General features: G+C 38.4%; 1 protein-coding gene across 6 annotated transcripts in view; it reads left to right on the top strand.

Annotated features, from left to right (window-relative positions):
• Window positions 1-24,371, top strand: part of PRDM5 (PR/SET domain 5) — a 143,658-nt gene that overhangs the window by 55,533 nt on the left and 63,754 nt on the right. For 3 of the 6 annotated variants that reach the window (XM_039542564.1, XM_039542565.1, XM_039542563.1), the window contains 5 exons: window positions 1,271-1,355; window positions 2,611-2,768; window positions 9,864-9,957; window positions 19,049-19,209; window positions 19,478-19,555. In XM_039542564.1, the coding sequence (XP_039398498.1) occupies window positions 1,271-1,355; window positions 2,611-2,768; window positions 9,864-9,957; window positions 19,049-19,209; window positions 19,478-19,555 (576 nt within the window). The remainder of the gene's footprint in view (window positions 1-1,270; window positions 1,356-2,610; window positions 2,769-9,863; window positions 9,958-19,048; window positions 19,210-19,477; window positions 19,556-24,371) is intronic. The other 3 variants (XM_039542569.1, XM_039542566.1, XM_039542567.1) reach the window with 2 other exon arrangements.

Here is a 24,371-nt window from a genome sequence, read left to right as displayed (position 1 = left end):
TACAAATGATGTCCACTGAGGGGCATAACCTAATTTTGGATAAGAGTTTTTTGGATAAATAAGACTTTTGTCCTGTTTACATTGAACAGTATAAGCAACAAAGAATCCTGTGGCACCTTATAGACTAACAGACATTTTGCAGCATGAGCTTTCGTGGGTGAATACCCACTTCTTCGGATGCAAGTGACTTGCATCCGAAGAAGTGGGTATTCACCCACGAAAGCTCATGCTGCAAAACGTCTGTTAGTCTATAAGGTGCCACAGGATTCTTTGTTGCTTTTACAGATCCAGACTAACACGGCTACTCCTCTGATATTGAACAGTATGTAAATGGAAGGGAATGGAAGCCTTGTGGAGTATTGTAACTGGTCTTTAGACAATTACAATATTTAATTTGCTTCAAAATACAGTCATTAGTGCAGCATCAGGTCCAGGCCCTAGATGATTGCTTGGACAGATACATCCTGTTGGGTGCACATACACACTTGATGTCTTTGCTAGAACTCTCTAGAAAGCTTTGGCCACTGGGGCTGTGTGCATAGTATGGAATGCATTTATTAATGTAGTTGAGGGAGAAGAAGAGTAGTGTTTGATATCTGGATCTTATGATTCAGTACTTGAAGGCTAGCTCTTTAATTGTGGATTAAGTCATTTTATTCCTTATCTACTTTATCATTGATTAACAAAATAAAAAGGTTAGTAATCTGATATTCTTGATAATGTTGAAATATATTTTTATTTACATTGGACTCCAATAGCATTTCATGTTTGTTATGCTTTTTGAAAATTATTGCATGTGTGTTGTTTTGTTAGAGAGACACGGTGGGTGAGGTAATATTTCTTACTGGATCAACTTCTGTTGGTGAGAGAGACAAACTTTCAAGCTCTTTTTGTTATTTATAAGCCCATGCTTACTGGAAATAAAGAACTGAAAATATTTTTGCAAGGTTTTCAACATTTATTTATTTTTTGCTTCATGTTTCCATATTGATGAGTTTTAAAATGAATGTGATATTACATATTTACATAATTTTCATTCCTGTGTGTTGTCTTAGTGATAAATGTTCGTTCAGAAGTATGAAGATTTGATTTTTGAGACACACTGTTGTTCAGCATGGGATAATTAAGAAAGAAATCACAATATCTCCATGAGTATTAACATAGCTACTAGCTAAGAAATAATTAGTCTGTTAGAGATGTTCTGTATATCTAAGATGTGTGATCTTGTTTGAGACACATATTTAATTATCATTAAACACTCATTTTGCAGGTTCATGAGATCTTTGAGTGTCAGGAATGTGACAAGAAATTTATTTCAGCTAACCAGCTAAAACGCCATATGATAACTCACTCAGGTAAGAAAACCCTGTGTTTTTTCATGTATAGCAGAATTGGTCCTTGAGGTATATTGCCTTATGTTATTTTTTATAGACATTTTGATGGATTCTGCAGTGTCTGGGAGCTGTTGCAAGTAAATCTGGGTGCCAGCTAATGCTCTTTGCACCAGTGGAAGGTCCAAATTTAATGGTGCAACCTCCTGCTCCTGGCAACTTCTTCAAGCTTCTCCTTCAGGCTAGGTGGGATGGGAGAGTGCAATGCTATGGGGTTTGGGGAAGAAATAACATTGCTGCTTGTTTCGTGTAGGGGTTTAGGTGTCTAGTGGTTGAATGCAAGGGGTGCAGAACTGGGATATGACCCAGACAGGGCTGTGATCAAAGGAGAGACGTTCAGATTCTCTAATGGACTCGCATTATGAGCACAGAGCTCCTAGTTGGAATAAAGCAGTTTATACTCCACCCCATGCAGTAGACCACACGTTAACATATCAGCCTGCCTGATGTTTGATGGAGCAGGTCGCTGTGACTGGCAGCATCCTGTGTCTGCAGGTCTGGCAGTATTATATGAATTGGCACTACCAGCATTTTTGATCATTGGAACCTGGCGTTTCTAGGTCTTTCATCCAGTAATTAGAAACATCAACGAACACAATGGAGGCACAAACTTGGTTCTGTCAAATACATTCAAGTTTAAACATGCGGGATTTTGTAACAGCGGAGCCTTTTAATATATCTGCTTTCTTGGTTTCAACATACTGCAATCACATTTATTTTAAAATAAGCTTTATCCAGAGGCTTTTAGCGTATTGATGCTTTTGGATGAGACTACAGGGCTTGGGTTTGAGTCACCCGTTCAAGCAGAAAGGCTTTTGCACAGCAACTTTTGGTTTTTGAAACTAATATGATATGTATATTGTTAATTAACTTTTAAAACATTTAAACTGTCATGCCCTCTTTCACATTTGTAATCTGGAAGCAGGCTTTTCCTCTTTGAAGTCATTCTCTTTTGATTTAAGCTAATTAATCAGAATTTAGTGTTAGCAATGATTATTGCAAAGAATGTGCCAATTTCTTGAGATACACCATAGCTCATCTTTTATGAAGTGACTTAACTGTCTAACATAAAGGGCATTAGATGTCTTTCTAATTGGTTTAATCTTAATTGGGTTGACTTAATTGCAAAAATCTCTCTGAGGAGATGACTGTCTCTGCCTTTCATCTTCTCCCCCTGTATAAACAGGAGATTAAATGTCCCCCCACTCATTTTCTGCAGAAAAACGCCCCTACACCTGCGAGGTTTGCAATAAGTCCTTCAAACGGCTTGACCAAGTGACTGCACACAAAATAATACACAGTGAAGATAAACCTTATAAATGCAAGCTTTGTGGAAAGGGATTTGCCCACAGAAATGTTTACAAGAATCACAAGAAGGTAAAGCACTCTGCTGTTGTTGTTTACAGGTCTGCCAGCCTCAGATATGCAGCTATTTTTCTTTTAAATGGTTGATCATTAAGCTCTGGCATGCTTATAAACATGAGATTAAAGTATTGAAAAATGTATTTTCTAGTGTTCTTTGTTATAACTAAGATCTCAAGATAATAAATGAATTCCAGTAAAATACAAACACACACACACAAATGATTCTTCTGCTAAATGCACTGAATAAATCCCCATTTTGATTTTTCTCGTTTGTTTTTATATGTTATCAAGTCAAATATTTATCTGATCTAAAAGGTCTTCAGTTTTTGGCTTAAAAAAGAATGATCATATTTGAACAAAATGAGCAATAATGCCGTTGCAGTCATTCCTAATCATACTTATCAGGAGACACTTTCAAACAACATATTATTTGCATTTGGTAGTGTTAAATAATACATTACTGAAACAGCAGAAGAAACACTACCCTGAGAATGTACACATGAAGGGATGCTCTACTTCTGTTGATTTAAGCTCAAATCTGCCTGTCCTAATTTCTGTAATGCCTGTCATTACTTTTAACCCTACGTTATATTTTCAATGGCAAGGCTACCCATGACTGCTGCTTCAGAATTACAAGACCGTAAAAAAAAATTTTCTGGCTGATTTCCTGCCCAGTCTTTGGAACCCCTTGCTTTCCCCCCTCCACTTTGATAAACTGATAGACCCATACTTATAAGGTTTTCACAGTGTGGCTCATGTTATATGCCATCTGGGAATTTGGCACAGGATCTTTGCACCATCTCTTGTACTGTACTTTCAGACATAAATCATATGAAAGCAATAATAATGTCTCTTACAGGATGAAACAGGGATGACTCCCCCCCCCCCCCCAAAACAGAACACATGCACAAGCATGCTGAAAGACAAGGCTAGCTGCCATATATATTATGATCATAACTCACGTGTAACTTCATTTAAAAAAAAACAGCAATCAAAAAACAAGACCTCACCAAGTGGATACAGTTTTATGAAAATTCCTGAAATACATAATCTGGGCAGCCACTTCTATCTAAAAACTAAGAAAATCTACAAATTTTGTTATGATAACCTTCATCTGATGTCCAATAAAGAGTTTTGCCTGAACAAGAACTTCAGGATCAAGCAAGAATAATGAATGAACTGCCATATCATTTTGGCCCCATACTGCAACCCTTACTTAAGTAGGTGGCTTTGCTCATGTAACTAAAGATTCAATGAGTAAACCTTGCAGGGTCGGATCATATATTTGCTGAAGATGACAGATTCTGCTAACTGAGAGAAATATGCAGACTTTATAGTTGATTATCTGGTAAATATTTTATTTAGTTTTGTCATAATTATTTCCACACTTTGCAGTAATACTTATTTCTTGAGTCTGTGTGCTAGTAATGCAGAGTATCTTAGTCCCATTAGATAAAGACAATGGACAGAGAAACAAAAAAAATAAGATCTGTACATTTAATGACACAACAGCGACAAGTCCTGTCAACCCTTTCAAGTCCAAGCAACTGACCTTCTTTAAAACACAGTAAATCCCTGTGTACATTGAACAAACAATGTGGCACAAACTGTATGATAGAAGGGGTGTTAGTCTATTTGTATGGCCATGATTTTGAGAGGACTGCACTATGCACAAGAGGCAGAGAGCTCAGTGACGTATTGACAATGTAGTTATCCCAATAAGATGGAAATTTAAAACTTCATATCATCCCATTCCATCATATATTTCATTTACGCTTTTTTTTAATCATATTTGTGGTTTTGTTTGTTTAAATCTCCATTCTCCTGATTGTGGTGTGTGTGTGTGTGTGTGTGTGTGTGTATGTGTATATATATATATATATATATATATATATATATATATATATATATAAAACATAATCCTCTGGGAATACTGTATCTGTTTTATTTTCTTTGAGTGAAAGTAAATGTTTGCACCCAAATCGTCCAACAGTGCTTTTCCAGTTTCCGAATACTTTTACTATACTGAAGCAGCTTGGTTATAAATGTGCAGTAGGAATGATGTGTGCTATGGTTAAAAAATAGATAAACAGTATGTAATGGAAAACTGTTTTTAGTTTTGAAAAACCTTTTTGGCTTTTACACTGCATCTAGCATTATGCAACAGACTTTCATTTATAATAAGAAACAGGACGGAAGTGTTTTGCCCTCTTTGAATTTTATATGTATCATTTAGATGAAGGTTTGGGTTTATTTTGATTAATGTATAGAGGATACTTAAGCTGGTGTTGTGTGGAAGTGTCAGAATAAAGTAGTACTTTTAAACATGGCTCAGGTTTTGGGGAGTGCTGCCCATTGTGCAGTTTAAGACTGGGCTTTTCAAAGAAGCTGAAGAGAATTAGGTGCCCAACTCTCATGGAACTTCAGTGGGAGGTGGAAGTTAACTCACTTGGGATAAGTCTACACAGCAAAAAAAACCACACCACACGGTAATGAATCTCAGAGCCTGGTCAACTGCTTTGGGCTTGTGCTATGGGGCTAAAAATAGCAGTGTTGACATTCGGGCTTGGGCTGAATCCCAGACGCTGAAACCCAACCAAGGGGGAGGGTTTTGGAGTCTGGACTCCATTCTGAGCTCAAATGTCTACACTGCTATTTTTATCTCTGTGGTTCGAGCCCTGTGAGTCTGAGCCAGTTGACCCGGGCTATGAGACCTGCTGCTATGTTGTATCTTTTTTGGGTGGGAGTTGTTTTTGTGGTTGTACCCTGAGGCTCCTCTGAAAAGCCCAGTCTACAGAATTAAATAGGCATTTGGTATGCATAGTTCCTTTCTGTGGAAGAGGAGAGCAGTAATATTTAGGGGAAGTGAGCAGTGTTGGAATTGTGCTGGAGAGAAACCCTGTTACCTTTCATGATGGAAGGTCAGACCTGACAAAGATGGGCGTATAGTACGAATTATTTTTGTACGCAGAAATATCTGGTTTTGTTTCCCTCACCTGTTCATTGCTTGTTGACTACATGTTGTCGACATTGTCAGGGAAGAGAATGTGAAGATAAGATACGTGACCAATAAACAGTAGTAACTCAGTAGACACAAGATGCAGAAGGGCCTAGAGCTAATCAAGGGATATTCACTCAAGAAAAGACAGACAGTCTCACTGATTGCACTACCATGGGGTTTCTACTAGAATAAGCAGCAGTATGCTGGGGTTAAGAATAGAATTCCACAAGACCCATGCTAGTTAAAGCTTCCTAGGGAATGTTCCATAGCAGTACTTTCCACAGCTGCCTTGGTCTCATCACCCTCCAGAACAGAAGCCAAGCCCTTTTAGAATTCCAGTGGCTAGCTGCAACCTCCCCTGGCGGAATAAGAGTTGTAGGTGTCTTGGGTGCCACATCCTCCCTCTGTGCAGACTTTCTAACACGAGGTGCCCTGTGCCAGCCCAGATTCTGAATGAATCAAGTCTATAGTATATGCATTTCCATGCCATGCAAAACACTGGAATGTATAAGCAATGGTTTCCTAATAAGGATAAAATTCAAATGAGGGAAATTATTTTCAAGCATCTTTGCCTATGTTGCACTTTCCTTTATTTACGTTACTGCGTGAGCTGCACTAATGCAGTAAAATGCTTACAAATATCCCCAGTGTAGATAGACCTTTTCTGTGCTGGTACACTTTCAAAAAACCTGGGTTCAGTCCTGTATCCAAATTTTCAATATATTTCAAGGCTCGGTTTGCCACTGACTTTGTAGAAAAGAGCTTTGGATAACAATTGAGCGGATTAGATACTTTTCCAAGGCCCTGATTCAGCAGTGTACTCAAGCCTGTGGATAGGGTGCTAGCCTAGGACTTGGAAGACCCATGCTCAGTGTCGTGCTTTGCCACCGACCTTTTGTGCAAGTCACTCAGTCTGAATGTGCCTCAGTTCTCCATCTCTAAAAATGAGGATGATAAAACTTTCCTACTTCACAAGGGTATTGTGAGGATAGATACATTAACAATTGTGAAGCACTGTGAGGTCTGTGGATGAAAACTGCTATATGTTTAGCTTTTATTTAAGCATGTGAATAGTCCTACTGAAATCAATGAAACTCACATTGTTAGTATTAGGCAGTTGCTTAAGTACCTTGCTGAATCAGAGCCTAAACTGGTAAATGCAGCCCAAGGAGTTCTATAAGGGTAATGGGCACCCTCCTTTTGACTGCAGAAACTACAGGTCTTGGTGCTTGCTGCTTCAGCTTGCTCCCAGTGGAGGTGAGCTGCATATGAAAGCAGCTGCAATCTGTTCTGTTACATTCAGATTAGGGGCAGCTCCCCATGCGGCCATCACCTGGTTGCAGGAGGAGGGGAGGGAGAGAGAAATTGGATATATGATAGTCTACACTTGTATGATTATCTCCTGCTCAGTGTTTTTGCTACTGCATGTATATTAATCGTATCTTTAAAATACAAAAGTTGGTGTATTGTGTACACTATATTATGTGTGTGTACTGTTATACAATATTTTGTATATTTATTATATAAAGTTAGATGCAATTTTGTAACAGCAACTAAAGCCTTATTAGTTGAACCTTCAAATTTCATGTGAGCACAACAAAAATACTAGGCCAGTTTTCCAATTTGGAGTCTCCTACTATAGAACCCATGTGCATTTCTAGCAAAACCCAAAGAACTCATGGTGTGGGCAAGTGAACATGTGATTTGTGAGAAGTGTGTGATCATGACAATGATGCATTCATCTCAAGGTGCACTTTCGCATCTATTACACATTTAGTTATTCGTCTCAACTATGAGGTTTAGAAACACAGTTGGGCTCCTATACTGTAGCTAAAAGGCCATATATGAGAGAAGCTACAAAGGGCTTTTAAGTGACAATGGAAGGGTCCTGCATCCCTAGAATTAACAAAACAGAAAAGCATTCTAGAGTAGGGTGTTTTGGAAAAAGGAAAAAAAAAAAGTGACTTTTGCGCTCGTGAAAAGTGCCAGATTGACAGCCCTGGAGACTGAACCCTTCTATTTATCCACAGAACAGGTACAGCACAGACAGCAGCACTGCAAGCTTCCCCACAGTGTCTCATCAATATGTCTCAACCCTGTTCTGGAGGAACCACCTATTGAGGTGAGAAGGTAGTTCAGTCTCTTCATGCCCAGTCAATCCTTGGCCTCTCTGCTGAGACTGCCAATAAGGATATCAACTAATGCTAATTATGATATGAACCACTAAGAACCAGACTAAAATTATCAGTTTATTTACATAGCTATTTGATGGTCATTCAGTGGCCTTTCTACTATATGTGACTCTCTTGTGGACATACGCCAATAAATAGGTGTAAAGTAGCAAGGCTTTGTTCTTTAATAACAAAGGAATGTTTAAAAGAATAAGTATCTACGAATGAAAGGGTCCTGTGCTGTTTGTTTTATTTATCTAATCATTGTTCTGGCTGTGGTTTTTGCAATCCACTACAGATCCAATACAGGGATCAGCAACCTTTGGCACATGGCCCGCCACAGTAAGCCCCCTGGTGGACCGGGCCAGTTTGTTTACCTGCCGCGTCCACAGATTCGGCTGATCGCAGCTCCCGCTGGCCATGGTTCGCCGCTCCAGGCCAATCGGGGCTGTGGGAAGCGGTGTGGGCCGAGGGATGTGCTGGCCACTGCTTCCTGCAGCTCCTGTTGGCCTAGAGTGGCAAACCGTGGCCAGTGGGAGCTGCGATCAGCCGAACCTGCGGACGTGGCAGGTAAACAAACCGGCCCGGCTCGCCAGGGGGCTTACCCTGGCGGGCCATGTGTCAAAGGTTGCTGATCCCTACTGTAACATCTTGATATTGCTAGCCATAAGAAAGGACATTTGGGTTAAAAATTAATGAGAGTATGTGACCCAAAAGGGTTAAAGGCTGCATGTAAATAATTTTACTGGCCCTTTTTCCTCTACCACCTCCTGTTTGTGGAGTAGCTATGAAAGTCTTATGACATTAGGGATTTCCCTGCAACGAGGAGAAAATAGATTGTGTGTTTATGTACTATATTCATGTTTACCCTCAGGCTTTGAGATTCACTGTTTAATATACATAATTTTATTAACCATAATCCCTGTGTGTGATAAAACACTTCCAGTCACTCCTCTTTCCCTTGGGGCACAATGGCTTTCAATTAAGATCCTTGTGAGCTAAATGTGGTATTTAGAGACTGATTCTTTAAAACTTCCCATTATCAGAAAATTATAGGCAATTTGGTCAGATAACATATTGTACAGCTTCATTTACTGGCTATAGTGGTATAGTACTTCATTGCAATAAAAAACAGAGGAAGTGATTTGAAATTTACAGAAGTAGGATAAAAGCTGATTCTTTCACAAGCTCCAGAGATCAGCATCAGCAGCTATGAAGTTTGTTTACAAGATTCAGCCAAGCTTAGCTTTCCATCTTGTTTATGACTTTGATGTGACTATTTCAGCTATGGTGAATTTTTACTGAGGTAAGCAAGGCTCTCAATACAAATACTTCTGTCTTCTGTTTCAAATTAGCAAATGAAGCTGAGACAAGAGGATGGGGATAGGTTCTAGATTTGAGAGATTTTATTTTGCTAAATTTTAAATTGGTGTCTTGAGAATTAGCAGATCAGCAGTGGGCTAAGAGTGGACTGTAATTAACTGAGAAAATGTGCTTTTGAGGGTGCACTTTATTTTGATGACATTATGTATTATTTGGTGAAACAGCAAATTCTAGCTTGTAGCTTTCCTTCAAAATATAGGTGTTCTCTTTGTATATGTACACACAGGCAGACACAGATGAGTGCGCTCTCTCTCTCTCACTCTCTCTCACACACACACACACACACACACACACACACACACACACACACACACTTTACATAACATAATTGCAAGGATTTGTGGTGTACAGCTATTTAATAGCTGCCAAGTTGTCTTGCAAAGTTCCACTTAAATGAAGCATGATGGTTATTTGAATCCTTTGTCACCTAGTATGCAGAACTGCCAGTATGTCTTCTCTGAATGTAGCCTGCCAGGTTAGCTACAGTTATTGTAATAACGCCTAATCGATTTCCCTGATCCTTCCCCCTGACTCATTCTCTTTCGTCTGCAGACCCACTCTGAAGAGAGACCATTCCAGTGTGAGGAATGCAAGGCTTTGTTCCGCACCCCATTCTCTCTGCAGAGACACCTACTAATACATAACAGTAAGTGCTAATTCAGAGAGGCAAAGGGCTTCATCAGTTCACATCACTGACTTGTGGGAGGAAATGTGCTGTTACACAGTACAAAATTAAAGTACGTTCTCATTCTGTCTTGCTCCCGAATACACTAAATTATGTTCAGTTATTATAAAGTTCAACCCACAAGAGCCAGGAAATTCAATAAAGTCTGAAAGTTTACCCTTGACGACTCCTGCTGCACAACATGGAGGCTACAGATAATCCAGTGTTGTTCCGAAGTCCTTTGACAAAGGACTTCTGCATCTTCCAGATGAAGTTGTTGTATTACACCCATTTATAGATGGGGAACTGAAATCCCGAGAACTGAATGACTTGTTCAAGGTCACACATGAAGTCTGTGTCAGCTTTGGGAACTCACGTTATAGCTTTTAAGTCCAGGCCCTTAGCCACAAACCAAGTCTTTCTGTCAGCAGCATAAATGCTAGCAGACTAGACAAGTCCCTATGTCCCCTTTGGCCTACAAACTGTGCCCTCTTGGACCTGTATTTAGTCTTCTCAATCGTTGTTAAGAGACCTTGCCTTGCTTTGAGGTTTGGGGGCAGAGGTGCCCTCTTTACCTCTTCAGCAGAAGACAGGATTTAGTCACTTATGAGAGTCTTAATTTCTTTTATATTTTGTTAAATGAGTTAATTAAAAATACCTTTATAAAAGTATATGGAAATTTCTCACTATTTTACTCCTAAGATCACTGTAGCTTTGAAGACAGCGCTATGTTTTGGGGCAAACTTTTATTTACTATAATTTAATATACCAGTGTTTTGTACTAAGTGAATACACATTTTTGGAACAATGTTTTTTTTAAGGCTTTCAAAGCTGCTCTGATCTATTGTTTCAGTGAGTATTTAAGTTTGTAGAATCTTGTTCTCCTGATAAACTTAGCCAGAATGCTAAAAATCTTTTTTCAATGTACATATACTCCACTGCATAAAAAAACATTTTTAAAACACTAATTTAGGGACTGATCTAAAGCCCATTGAAATAATTGTTTTCCATTGACTTCAGTGGACTTTGTCTCCCCTCACCTCCAAAATATCCAAAAGTAGTAATGTACTTTGAGTTACAGGCTCTTGCGAATCTCTATTTAAAATATATCTTTTGGTTTTGCAAATTCCTGGAGCTCAAAAGTATTCTTTTTGTTTTGTGCTTTAAACATCTTCGGGGGGGAAAAAGGAGAGAGCACACTTTTATCCCAAGTTTATTAAAATAAATGTTCTGGCTACTGGCCTCAGTACCAACACTGATATATGCGTAAGGCAAACTTTTTACAGTTGTTACAACATCGCCTATTCGTATATAGTTCTTTATAACAGAAGTGCTGACAGACCCTTAGCAAAGTGAAAGTTATCACTATCATGTACCGAGTAAGAAATAATTTAAATACAAGATAGTGGCTAAAACAAGGGTCCCTGTTGTTGTTAGAGCAGAGCTTGTGTTCCAGGTAAAGAACATTAAAACTCCAGCCCTTCTGACCTCATCTTGATATTCATTATGGCTATGGCCATGATTATAAGCCTGTCATTTATTTAATAACTCAAAAATAACTGAGAATCATAGGCAGTGTCATACTAGAGCAGACCAGTGGTCCCTCTTCCAGCATTGAACTATGTGTGCTGCTTCTGAAGAAAGAGCAAAACAAAACCAAAAAAATCCACCTACTGCTAGTTTTACAATGCTGTGTCATCGGGAAGGAATTGTGTGGGAAACTTCTTCCCCACTGAGCAGTAAATTCAGGAAAGCATGGAAAACTCAGAATTAAAGCTTAACCTCCATCATAAATTCCATCTAAAATCAGTATGCAAATTGTACACTGTGTTGTTACTTTAAAAGTGGGGTACTCTGCAGGCAGTGGTATCTAGCATACTTAAACTTTTAAAAAATAATGTTAAATTAGCACAAAAATAAATATATTTAATAAAAGAATGCCTAGAAGTGCGGTTCCACTCTGAAAAGTGGATCTATGAAAAATGGTATCATGCGTTTTGTTGATGATGATGATTATTATTTTTGTCTTTCAAGATCCAGATCAAATGTGTTTTGTTTAGAGGTAAAAGACTTCCCACTGTCCCCAACTGCCAGCTCTGCAAATTCAATCTGGGATCTAAAAGTAAAGCTGAGTTCATCCCCATTCTTGCATATCACTGCAAGATTACTAGGTCCTTCATGCTAAATTATCAGGGTGGATTTTATTTAAATCATGATTTAAATCACTAGTCAAGAAGACTCAATTTAATCATGGATTTCTACATAAAAATGTCAGCCAGGTCAACATGAGAAACGTAAAATATTGGCTTCTATGGCTAACTCAATCGTCTTCACCTTCATTTTCCTGTTTGTTCATAAACTGGAAAAGAAAAACAAGCTTTCCTGCTTTTTCAGGTCCCAAACAATTTCTCAATTTGGAATGAATTAGTCCAAAGGAAGAAAATATTCTTTCTACTCCAGCAGAAGAAGCTACTTCTGTTAAAAGAGATTATCCCTTCAACAGTCTCTGAATCCAAGTGCTTAAGTGACTTCCACCAGTTCACTGGTGTGACTTTCTTTAAAACATCATCAGCAAACACATATTTCTTGAATGGGTCACCCTTAGCTCTGAAGTGTATTATAGTTGGCATTATGGAGGGATGATTGCTGAATGTCCATGTCATAACCAACTCCTCCTCTTCAGCAGTTAAGGTTTGACCCTGGTACCGAGTATTGAGAATATTTGCAAGAAAATGAGCTGGAGATAGTGCTTGTCCCATTTGTTTTTTTAATGCTTGTAATTTAACGCTGTCACTGCATATTTCTCTTTTTAAGATCTCACTAAGTTCCAAATTCAACAGCGTCAGCAATAAAACAACTATTTCCCTGCATTTTGTTCAAGGCTACAGAAATAGGCTTCAAGATACTCAGCATGTGTTCAACATTTCTCTTAAGCCCAGTGTTGAGAACTTTGGCTGTGACAGTGCTATCTATTTTTTCACGATTTTATTCACAAACAATTTTGTTCGCAAACAATTTTTTTCACAATTTTGTTCATCTGATTAGGCCAGTTCTTGATATAGTGCTCAAAACAATCCACTACTGAATTCCATCGCACGTCTTGTGGGAGAGTTAGCTTGGTTCCTCCCACTTTTTTTCAGAGCAGCTGCTTCAAAGTGGTTGTTGTTGAAATTGCAAAATACTTCCATAACATTAGCCTTTTTTTTTCTGTAACAATGAAGTCTTTGGCTAGGAGGTGCATCAACTGAGCACTGCAACCGTATGTTATTATCTTGGGACTCTCTTCTAAATAATTTCGTCTCATCTTGGATATATTTGCAGCATTGTCTGTGACCAATTGTCTGTCTGTCTGTCTCTCTCTCTCTCTGTCTCTCACTCACACTCTCACTCTCACACACACACACACACACACACACACGATCATTGTGGACATTGCTCCACCCATCAAGACTCAGGTTAACAATTTTACCCTGTAGACCTTTTGCACACTGCTCGATTTCTCTTTCATACACTTTATCCAACAATTTGACTGTGACATCTTTTCTGTTGGGTGGACTGTGTCCTGGTCTTAATGACTAAACCATGTTAATGAAGTGTGGGTTCTCAATCATACGGAAAGGAGAGTTTGTTCCATAAACAAACTGGGCAATTTTTTCATCAGTTACCTATTTTTGTAATCTGCTGGTTCTTATCACAAACTTATCTGTGGTGGTTTCTGGATGATGGCGATTTTTTTTTTCTTTTTGCTACATGTGATATACTGTGGCTATGTGACATACATAATGTGACTGAAACACTATCAATGGCAGATAACTCTGAAACTATAGAAAATGATGGTGATCTTGAAGGTGGATAGTCTTCAGAATCCTGTATGTTGAGGATAAATTCTCCTAAACAAAATAAGTCAATGCAGTATTATTACCACGTTACTCATTTAGTATTGCTCATTGCATTCACTGACACTCAGTACTGGTTTAAAGGTGAAATTGTAAAAGGAAGATCTGCCTATTTCAGCTATTTATTTTTTTATCACAACTGCATCTAAAATGATAGCACCATAGAGTAACAACTATATTTTTTGCTCAAACATGAGAATTCAAGAATAGTCCAGAAGGAAGACAGGTAGTCCTTAAGAAAGAAGTATGAAATAAAAAAAGTTTACCAACCTGACGATCCTGCATGTTCAGACATGTTCCTTTCATCATCTTCAATGCAGCTTCCTCCGGAGAAGGAACACTTCTCATGATGTTGTTTCATTTGGGCAACCAGGCCTTGCATTTCTTTGTTGCACTGTTTGCATTTTGCACGCATGCTTATCTTACCCACAGGTAGAGGAACTTTATTAAAATATTCCCAAACTGGGTCTCTTTTACAGCCTGCTGCCATTATAGGTTTTCCCTTCTAGTGAGAGAATGGCATGGTAGATCTCAAATCAATGAAGGCTATACGCGGAAAAACCTCGAGAATTCTGAAATACGCTGCTCAAACAGTTTCACTTCTGTTTCTACTGCCTGTCCCTCCCTTCTCACATTTATCTCCAGACTACTTCTCCTTGTCCAGATCTATTTCCTCCCCCCCACCCATCCTTCTATTCACTGAACTTTTTGAAACTTTGCACTTTTAGAGAGAGGTAAGGGATTGACACTGTGTACACAAACTTGTATTGGGACAATAGGGTTGAGGACTGTTATTTCTCACCTCTATATATTATTTATTTATTTATTTAAAAACATTTTTGCTGTTAACAAACATGTTATCTCTGGAGACACAAATCCACAGTTTGAGAACTGCAAAACTAAGCATCTCTGATGGTATCTTCTAGACTGAGCACTGAGTCCCATTGGGTAGATAGAAAAATTAACCTAAATAATTTATACAGAAGCCCCAGTGACCCTATAAAATTGGGTCCCTAATTCGTGAACTATTGGAACTCATTTACAAGACTTTTCTTAAACATTACATGAATATATTGTCTCCTACTATAGAATTAGAATTTATAATCCCTATTCCATGATGAGACATTATAGCTCAAAGATATATCTTAATTAAAACTATCTTTAGATAGGCTGTTTCATCAAAAAGCATTTTTTCCAAAAAATCCGATTTAAATAAAAAAAATCTGAATTTTTTTTTAAATCATTGATTGTTATCCACTCTGTAAATTATGCTCTCGCTAACACTTGTGCAACCCTTCTGACTTCAACAGATTTACTCCAATGTAATTTATAGCTTTTAGAAACAATTCTGTTGATAATACATGAGAAGGAATATAATCTGTGTTATGCACCTCAGAACCAACAAGAATTAAAGAGAGTGAACACTTACTTTGGTTATTAAAGCAAGCAAGTAGGACTCTAAACACATACATATGTAAAAGGATCCACTGAGCAAGAAGACCCGATTTTTACATACTTTCCAGAGTACAAAACTACACTTGTAAAAACAATAATAATAATAAAAAATTAAAAAGCTCTTGCTACTGTGTCCAGCAGCAGAATTTGTAGGAGTGAAAGTTGGGGAAAGCTTCTCTCCAAAAAACACAGTGAGGCCTATGTTCCTTATAATCTGTACCAGAAAGAGAGCACAGAAATGGGCGGAGCAAAGCTGATGAGGCGTGATTTCCATGTAAGCAATTCAAGACGATCAGTACATCTGGGAGAAAGACATTTTTGGGTATATTATACCAGTGCTCCATTGGGTCCCTGTTTTGTTTTTGGATGCAATTATAGGTACAGATTTTGCATGGTAAAGCTCTGCAGTTTGGGTTCTAGCTGTGTGAGAAACACTCCCCTCCCTGTGCACTGTCACAAGAAAGTAAGATGTATTTTCACTTTTATGCTCTAGCTTTGACTGTCTGGGCTAAAGGCAGAAAATTTTGATTAGTGTGTTTTTAATTTTAAAATTGACTTCCCCTCAATCCAACAGAGCCAAAGTCTGTTGACTTGAAAATAGAGAATGGGAATACTTTCCCCGTTTTGTATGTATGAAGTGACTTTTTTTTTTTCTCAATAGCTCTAGAGCAGTGGTTCCCAAACTTGTTCCACCGCTTGTTTAGGGAAAGCCCCTGGCGGGCTGGGCTGGTTTCTTTACCCGCTGCGTTCGCGGGTTCAGCTGCTCACGGCTCCCACTGGCCGGTTCACTGCTTCAGGCCAATGGGAGCTGCTGGACGCGGCGGCCAGTACGTCCCTCGGTCCACGCCAATTCCAGCAGCTCCCATTGGCCTGGAGCAGCGAACCGCGGCCACTGGGAGCCGTGATCGGCCGAACCCACGGATGCAGCAGGTAAACAAACCGGCCCAGCCCGCCAGGGGCTTTCCCTGCAGAAGTGGTGGAACAAGTTTGGGAACCACTGCTCTAGAGCAGAAGTAGTAGGTAGAAGAAATTTGGCAGAGAGATTGTCCATAGCCTGCAGACATGCTTCACAGTAGTCTAGTGAAAATAGGTTGTGATTTATCAAAGTAATGAGATGTTATAAAATATATTTTGTGTACTGTAAAAACATATACTATGCACAGTGGATTTTGTAATGCAATCCTTTCAAATGTACCTAAGGGATTTAGGTGCATACGTCCGATTTGAAAATCAGTTATACTAGTGCTCCTACGTCCTGTAGGGGCTTTTGAAAATCTCCTCCATAACTGTCTACCAACGTTCTATTGCTTTGGTGCAGGAGTATGTTGGTTAGGAAAGTTTTCCTGTGTCTTTTCTGTGATTTAATGAAGGTGTGTTGTGAGGCTAAAGTAGAGAAAAGTCTCTAAAGAAAGGAGAAATTCCCTATTCAGTACAGTGTTTGGATGGCATATAGTTAATGAGGTATGGGGCCACACACTGAATAATTAGGCTTAGAAAAAAATATTGAATAACTTCTTTGTTCACTGAGCTCTATACATCCTGTACATTCTGGCTCTTACTCTGCATAGCACTTAAAAATATATGCTTAACGTTAAGCTTGTTAGTAGACCCATTGACTTCTGTGTGCTTAAGTGCTTTAAGGTGCTATGTACTCACCTCAATCCAGTAGAGGATCCATTAAGGTCTTTTGGGGAAAAAGTCCATGCAATTAAAGACTGACTGTATCATAAAGTGCGCACACAAAGGGACAGAGTTAAGGTTTTGTCTGCAGCCTCAGTTTTGGCATTTCTTGGGTGCTTCACTTTAGAACCTTAAAAGAACATTAATACTTTTTTAAAATGGAATTTGTTGTTTGTTATAGAATTGTTATATCATTGTGAAAATACAGAACTGAAGCTGACTGGAGTGATTACGTTTAAAAGTGTTTTCAGTATTTTTTATTTAATGAAGCAGTAAGAGCTTGCAGATTACTTTAATCAGAATAACAACAAGGAGTCAGCTGGCACCTTAAAGACTGAGAGATTTATTTGGGTTTTCGTTACCCACGAAAGCTTATGCCCAAATAAATCTCTCAGTCTTTAAGGTACCACCAGACTTCTCGTTGTTTTTGTGGATACAGACTAACACGGCTACCCCTCTGATATTTAATCAGAATGTTAATTGACTTCACTTGCACTTAACACAGGGAGATGTTACTAAAGGAAAGGGATTCCAAAAGAGACATCAGGCCATGAGTTTTAAAGGTTGAGAATGAAGAATTTTTTAAATATTTTGGTGCAGTTTTGGTGTAAAATCTTGTCTCCAACTGCCTCAGACGATGGTGCTTTTGCTCCCAACTGCAAATTGAATACATTTTTTATGACTGATGTTATTGGGAAGAGAAACTGAGGCTGAACCATTAAAAAAAGTTCTAATCTTTATTGGCTCTATGGGTTGGATAATACTGCTTACCAGAAGAGAATAGGTATAAGATCTATTTCCATGACAAGTAGAGTCTGTTATGAGCGAGGACTGTTGCTAATGGAAAAATGAAATGTTTCGCTTACAATAGTTATGTTTTTAAATAGTAATGTCAGTGAGAGGTGGATTAATTTGGTGTCATCAACATAAAGTTATGCAATAAGGAAATGAGTATTTCAGCACCATTGGCATGTACTATCAGATTGGTCTTTACCCAAAGGCCATTGAAGCAAACAAGAGCCTTTGCATTCATTAGCCTTTGGTCTTAGCCCAGAGTGCACAAGGAAAATGGAACCCAGTGGAACTAAGATGGCTGTATTGTCTAATAAGTGGTATTGAGAAAGTAGCCTTGCTAGGGTTCAGGAGCCTGCAGATCAAAAAACTGGATTGGGAAGTGGGAGGTCCAGGGAATAATGGCTTCCTTGGACTTTCTTTTCACTTTGACTGCTCTTTGTTTTTTATTCAAGTGCATGGAAGTTACCTCAGGACAGATGCACCTTGATTTCCTGTTTTTACCAAATTTTGTGGGCCTATAGATATTTTAAATATGAAGGGGTTCTGAATGAATTTCATTTTACAGATCAATACATAGTAATATACTTAGCAGGAACCTGAAATTCACTTCTATATTTAAGGTAATAAGAACAGTAAGATTTTGTAACTATTTACCTCCAGTTTCACCTTCTTCGATTTTCTTATAAAAATTCTGTGTAGATTTTCATAATATGATACTTCCTCTCCTTTATTTTCTTGATGACAATTAAAATATCACCACTGGCATCTGAGTTAGCATTCATGGAAATGAATGAGGCAGTTCTAATCTCAAAGCTATTGTTAAAGATTCTTTGCAAACTCAAGCAGGCATCCCTGCATCAGTTATATACACTTACCATTTTGAAATTTTTCTTTGCAACCACAATAGCTAGAGACTTGCGGTGTTGGGCGTGCTGCTTTTCAGATTAGATATAAACCCAAAGGTCATGACCACTTGTGGTCATTCAAAATCATTCACTTTCGGCAAGGGTAGACAGGTTAATCCCAACTTCCTGGCTAAATTATTTGGGTGATGACATTCTGCTTTCTTAAATTGAAATTTATATTGGATATGGTGTTCTTTCACTTCTTGTTCCAGGGACATGTCAGTACAACTTCCTCCATGGGACAGATTTATGCACCGTGTTCCCTTTCTCAAGAGACTAGAGAGTTAACATGATTCCTGACATTGGTTGGTGTGTTTACACCTTGCTTTTCCATTTTATTAGGTGAGAGGACCTTCAAGTGTGATCACTGTGATGCTACTTTCAAAAGGAAGGACACGTTAAATGTTCACATCCAAGTTGTGCATGATGGACATAAGAAATATAAATGTGATCTGTGTGACAAAGCCTTTGTTACACCTTCAGTGCTTAAGAGTCATAAAAAAGTGAGTATAATCAACTCCCCTGCATTTTCATTCATTTCCTTGTTCGCTTACCCTCAAGACTGTGACAAAACATAATATCACTCAATGGTGTTTTTTTCAGTAAAAAGTTATCAGTTATTATTAACAAGAACAAACATAATGTATTGAAATAAGCAAACTGGGGTTGCTGGTGGCATCCAGAGTTTAGAAGGTTCATAGGTAAAAGTCCTTTCTAAACACTCCAGCATTGGGTGTGTAGCAGAGGTGACTTGTTGCACTGCTCTTACAGCACTCCTATCTACCAGTCCATAGAGCGGCATTGGTGTCAGCTTTAGAAGAGGCCACTTGCTCACCTTCCTGGCCAGAGGTAAGGTGTCAACTTAAGTAGATGTTAATAGGGGTGAATGTAGAGAAAACAACTGAACAAAATGACTAGCCACAATAAATGATCTCCAGTGCTGCCACCAAATGTAGAATATGAGAGAATCTGCTAAAAAACATTGTGTATGTGTTCTTAACTTTACAGTTTGAATTGGGGTGTGTGTGTGTGTGTGTGTGTGTGTGTGTATGTATGTATGTATGTATGTATAAAACACAAATCCTTAACTTTTTTTATAGATTAATAGCAAAACCAAGTGTAATTGCGGTATTTATGTACAGCAATTTAAGCATGAGACTATATGAAGCACTGATTCTTTACATTATCTTTAGGTTTCTACCAAATTCACGGTCCATTGTGGTCAATTTCACGGTCATAGGATTTTTAAAATAGTAAATTTCATGATTTCAGCTATTTAAATCTGAAATTTCATGGTGGTGTAATTGTAGGGGTCCTGACCCAAAAAGGAGTTGGTGCGGGGGTGGGATGTTGTCACAAGGTTATTGTAGGGGGAGGTTGAGGTACTGCTACCCTTCTGTAGTGCAGCTGGCAGTGGTGCTGCCTTCAGAGCTGGGCAGCTGGAGAGTAGTGCAGAAGAAGGATGGCATGGTATGGTATTGCCACCCTTACTTCTGTGCTGCTGCCTGCAGTGCTGGGCTCTCATTCAGTAGCCGCTGCTCTCTGGCTGCCCAGCACTGAAGGCAGCGCAGAAATAAGGGTGGCAATTCCATGACCCCCCTAAAATAACCTTGTGACCCCCCTGCAACTCTCTTGGGTCAGGACCCCCCAATTTGAGAAATTTTGGTCTCCTCCGGGAAATCTGTATAGTATAGGGTAAAAGGACACAAAAGACCAGATTTCATGGGGCAGGGAGAGACCAGATATCACGGTCCGTGACGTGTTTTTCACGGCTGTGAGTTTGGTAGAGCCCTAATTATCATGCAAGTGAATTTAGCATTGAGGGTACTTTTATAAAGACTAACTACAAAAGGGAATTTAAAGTTTGTTGCCACTCTGTCCATATGTTGTCTTATGGTCAGTGCTTGTGTATGTGTTAGCACCTACCTTTCAGCCCACCGCATAGCCTGGGCTTGATCTCAGACCTCTGAATTCTGCAACATAGTGGACTGCATCATCATCTTAGCTTTGTATGGCACCAAGCACACAGTCACAGATTACAAATAGTAATGGGGCCAGTTAAGGATAGAATAGATTATTTTTTTTTAACAGTTTTAACCTTTACTTAAATATACAGGGAAACCCCACTATAACACGCCCCACAATAACGCAAATTTGGATATAAGGCGATCATAAGGTGGCTCTGGCCACCCCAAGCAAAAGAAAAAAGTGGCCGGAGCACCGCTGAAGCGCAAAAAAGAAAAAACCGCCAGAGCGCCGCCGAAGCGCCAAAAAACTTGTGAAAACTGGTAGATGATGGGTGTCTTATGTTTAAGCTTTTCAGCAAAGCTGGGGGTGGGGAGTTTGGAGAATTCTTGTTCCTTTTCCACATTTTATCTTTGTTTAGTTCTTCCTCTTGTTTCTGGTTCCTTTTCTTTCTGTTCCATCTCTCCCTCTTTCAAAGGACTAGGGCGTAGGCAGTTGGCCTGATGGTCACAGCTGGGCTGGTGTCCACAAGTCAAGGATGGCCATGAAGTGTAGTCAGCAGGCAGGGATCAGAGTAATTGCTAGAGCCAGGATTGATAAGCGAGAGTCAGGGTTAGGGTCAGGCTGGGTCAGAGACTGGAGATCAGAAAGCAAGATGAGATCTGAAGTTACAGCAGCCCAGAAGTCTGTGCAGCTGTCTGGGCAACTTTCTGGGAAACCTCCAGGGTTAAATAGTGGGCATGGGCCAATCAGAAGACCACAGGATGCTATCACTAGAGCTCCCTTAGGCTCCACAGGAAGTACCATCCAGTCTCCACAGTACTTCTCGGACATGGCTCTCTATTGCCTCCTGCTGGCAATGTGGGAATGTCTGCAAACCTGGGTTCTAGTTCCATGATAGGCACATCCATCTTTAGGTTGTGCCTATCAAACGTTAAATACTTTGGCCAGCCCTGTCCCCTCAAGAAAATGGATGCTAGATTTTTGTGAAAAAACATTAACCAATTTCACCCAGTGCTTATTAGTATAGTGTGTGTATGTGGGTTTTTTTATGCTTTTGTGTTGATGCTGGTTTATAGTAAGTTGGTTATGATTACTAAATGAAGCTTGTTTGCTGAAAGCTTCACTTGTAATTTCCTGTATTAGAGCAGATTAAAATAGTAGAATAAGATATTAATTCTTTGGTACAATGATGATCCGCTCGTCCTCCGACAAATATCATCATGCTTATCAAATGGCTACTTAATTAGATTTTTGTTTGAAACTGCACTACTTTGAGATACCAGAACAAAATGGATTGCTTTCAATATCTCAGATTGATTTTTTTAATTAGTAATGATATGTTGAGTAAACAAAGTACATTAAAATTGTGGTATCCTTCTTATCAAGAAAATCAAGTTTGTTTTACAATCTATATATTTATTTTTAACCACAATAATACAGAGTGTAAAAACTAAAAATAATCTAAGTATTTTTTTTCAATTTTTTCTTTCCATTTTAATAAATGAGACAGGAAATGTGTGGAAAAAGAATGTGTGACCCCTCTCATCTACCATGTATCATAAGGGTTGTGTGTGATTTTTGTTTTGTTTTGTTTTTTTTTGAGAGTACAGGGGAAAAAATATTTTTAAAATAAGATTGTCATGGAATGCTACAAAAATAGCAGAATCCACCTATAAAAAGATGGGCCTATGAGGCTTATAGGGATAGTTTATGCTGCCACTGTCCAATCCTTTATGCATGTAGTTGTTCTCAGCCTGGAAACCCTGATCCCTTTATAGGCACTGTTTAATTGAATAGAGAGTTTGAGGGTAGATCAAAGTTGAGCTACTTTATTCTCTCTAATATATGCTATTATGTCTAAATGTATAGAAATATCTTCTAAAAGGAAGATTATAAACAATAAATATGTAATACTTTAAATCCTATTAATTTAATAATAAAGTTAATAAATTTAATATACTTTATATTATATAATTATTATTTACATAAACAAATTTAATCTAAGGAACAAACAGAAGGGTCTTTAAAAACATTTCTGGGGACACTATTTACCTAAAACATAGTGAGCATATGTTTATAGCTGTAGTTATGAAAATGCGAACTTGCCCTTAACACTGTCAAAACATAATGGAGGAAATAAGTCATTCCTATTAGTTATACACACTGCTAGAAGTTTCTTGGGATAACCTGACCAATCCACTTCTTCCCTTGTGTCTAGTATTATGCTTTGAAAGAATGTAACTTCTTGATATGCTCAGTAGGATTGATGAATGATGGAACTCTAGTCCCTCTTCCAGGAAGTGACTTCTGAGTTTTAGGTTCTCAAAAAAACAATGTCACCACATCCTTTCTTGAGCTGTGGGCAAATACAGTATCTCAGTTGCCTTCTTTTCAACTGGTTTCTTCCTGTCCATTACCCAAGCAGAACCTCAGACTTGCAATTCTGTCTTGGCAAAACAATATCATTCAGAATGTTCTTTAATTTGTAGGTCTTATCCCCTTCACAAAGCATTATGCCAGCTCTTTTTCTTTAATTTTGTACATATGCAGTACTGGCTTGAGCGAGGCACATTGTAAGCATTTGTTATAAGCAGTTTTCAGATGAAGATAGACATCCTGCAAACTCTGGAATGGTTTTGTTTTGTGTAACTAATTCCCTTTTGAAGAGTAGAAAAAGCTGCCAAACTCCTTTTCACCCGTGACTGGTCTCAGACATGGTTTGAACACAGGAGTCCAAAGGTGAATAGCTAGTGTAGAAATATATTGTGCTACTTAGCTATTCCTTTCTTATGTCTATTGTAACTGTTTACAAATGATCGGTCATTTCTTTATTAAGGGCCCCATGCAGGAAGGTGCTGAACCACTTAACTCCCACTGGAATGAGTAGAAGACAAGGCCACTTAACAAATCTTAGGATCCTGGCCTAAAAAAGATGCCTTTTTGACTGTTTTTGAAGCTTTTGGTTTATTTTCTATTAATTTTTCTATTAAAAGATTAATTTTAATTTCAAATGCATCTCTTCAACACTGATCTGAAGTCCTTTATTAAGTCTTTTTACAGGCAAATCTCCTATTGAAGTTCATAGGAGCTTTGCTTGTGTAAGACCTGAGAAGTGACTTCAGAATCATACCCTACTCTATGGTATGTGTCTTTCTGTTTTTGAGTTTGTTATACCTTCATTTTAAAATAGCTGAGATGGCAAGTAGTATAGAATTCTGATCCTCACACTAATATGGTTTGTGGAAAAAATGGAAAATGTTAAGGATGTAAATATAGCATGCAAAATATCCCATGTACTTACAGATAATGGCATCTGTTTCTTTTAATTGCTTTTAACTGAATTTCTGAAGCTACAAAAACATTTCAGAGATGTGCTAATGATGACAGAATTTAATTAATCTTAATTCTTATATTTTCAAAGTTTGAATGAAATGGTAATATTTGCTCCTTCTTTGATGAATATGAATCTATGCTGGTATATTTGTGCAAGTAGATTTGAATCCGTATAATTTATGTAAGAACTCTGATACTAACTATATAGTGATCAATGTCATGGGAATACTTATATATGTTGCACATACACACACTTTTATATATTTGTGTGTGTGCGTGCTTGTGTGTGTATGTGTATATGTACACGCACACAGAGCCATAATTATATATGAGTCAACATTTTGAAAAATGGCTTCTAATTTTG

This window comes from Mauremys reevesii, linkage group 5 (genome assembly GCF_016161935.1).
Source record: "Mauremys reevesii isolate NIE-2019 linkage group 5, ASM1616193v1, whole genome shotgun sequence".
Classification (NCBI taxonomy): Eukaryota; Metazoa; Chordata; order Testudines; family Geoemydidae; genus Mauremys; species Mauremys reevesii.
The sequence above is the reverse complement of the archived record's forward strand: the minus strand, read 5'-3'. Positions and strand labels throughout refer to the sequence as shown.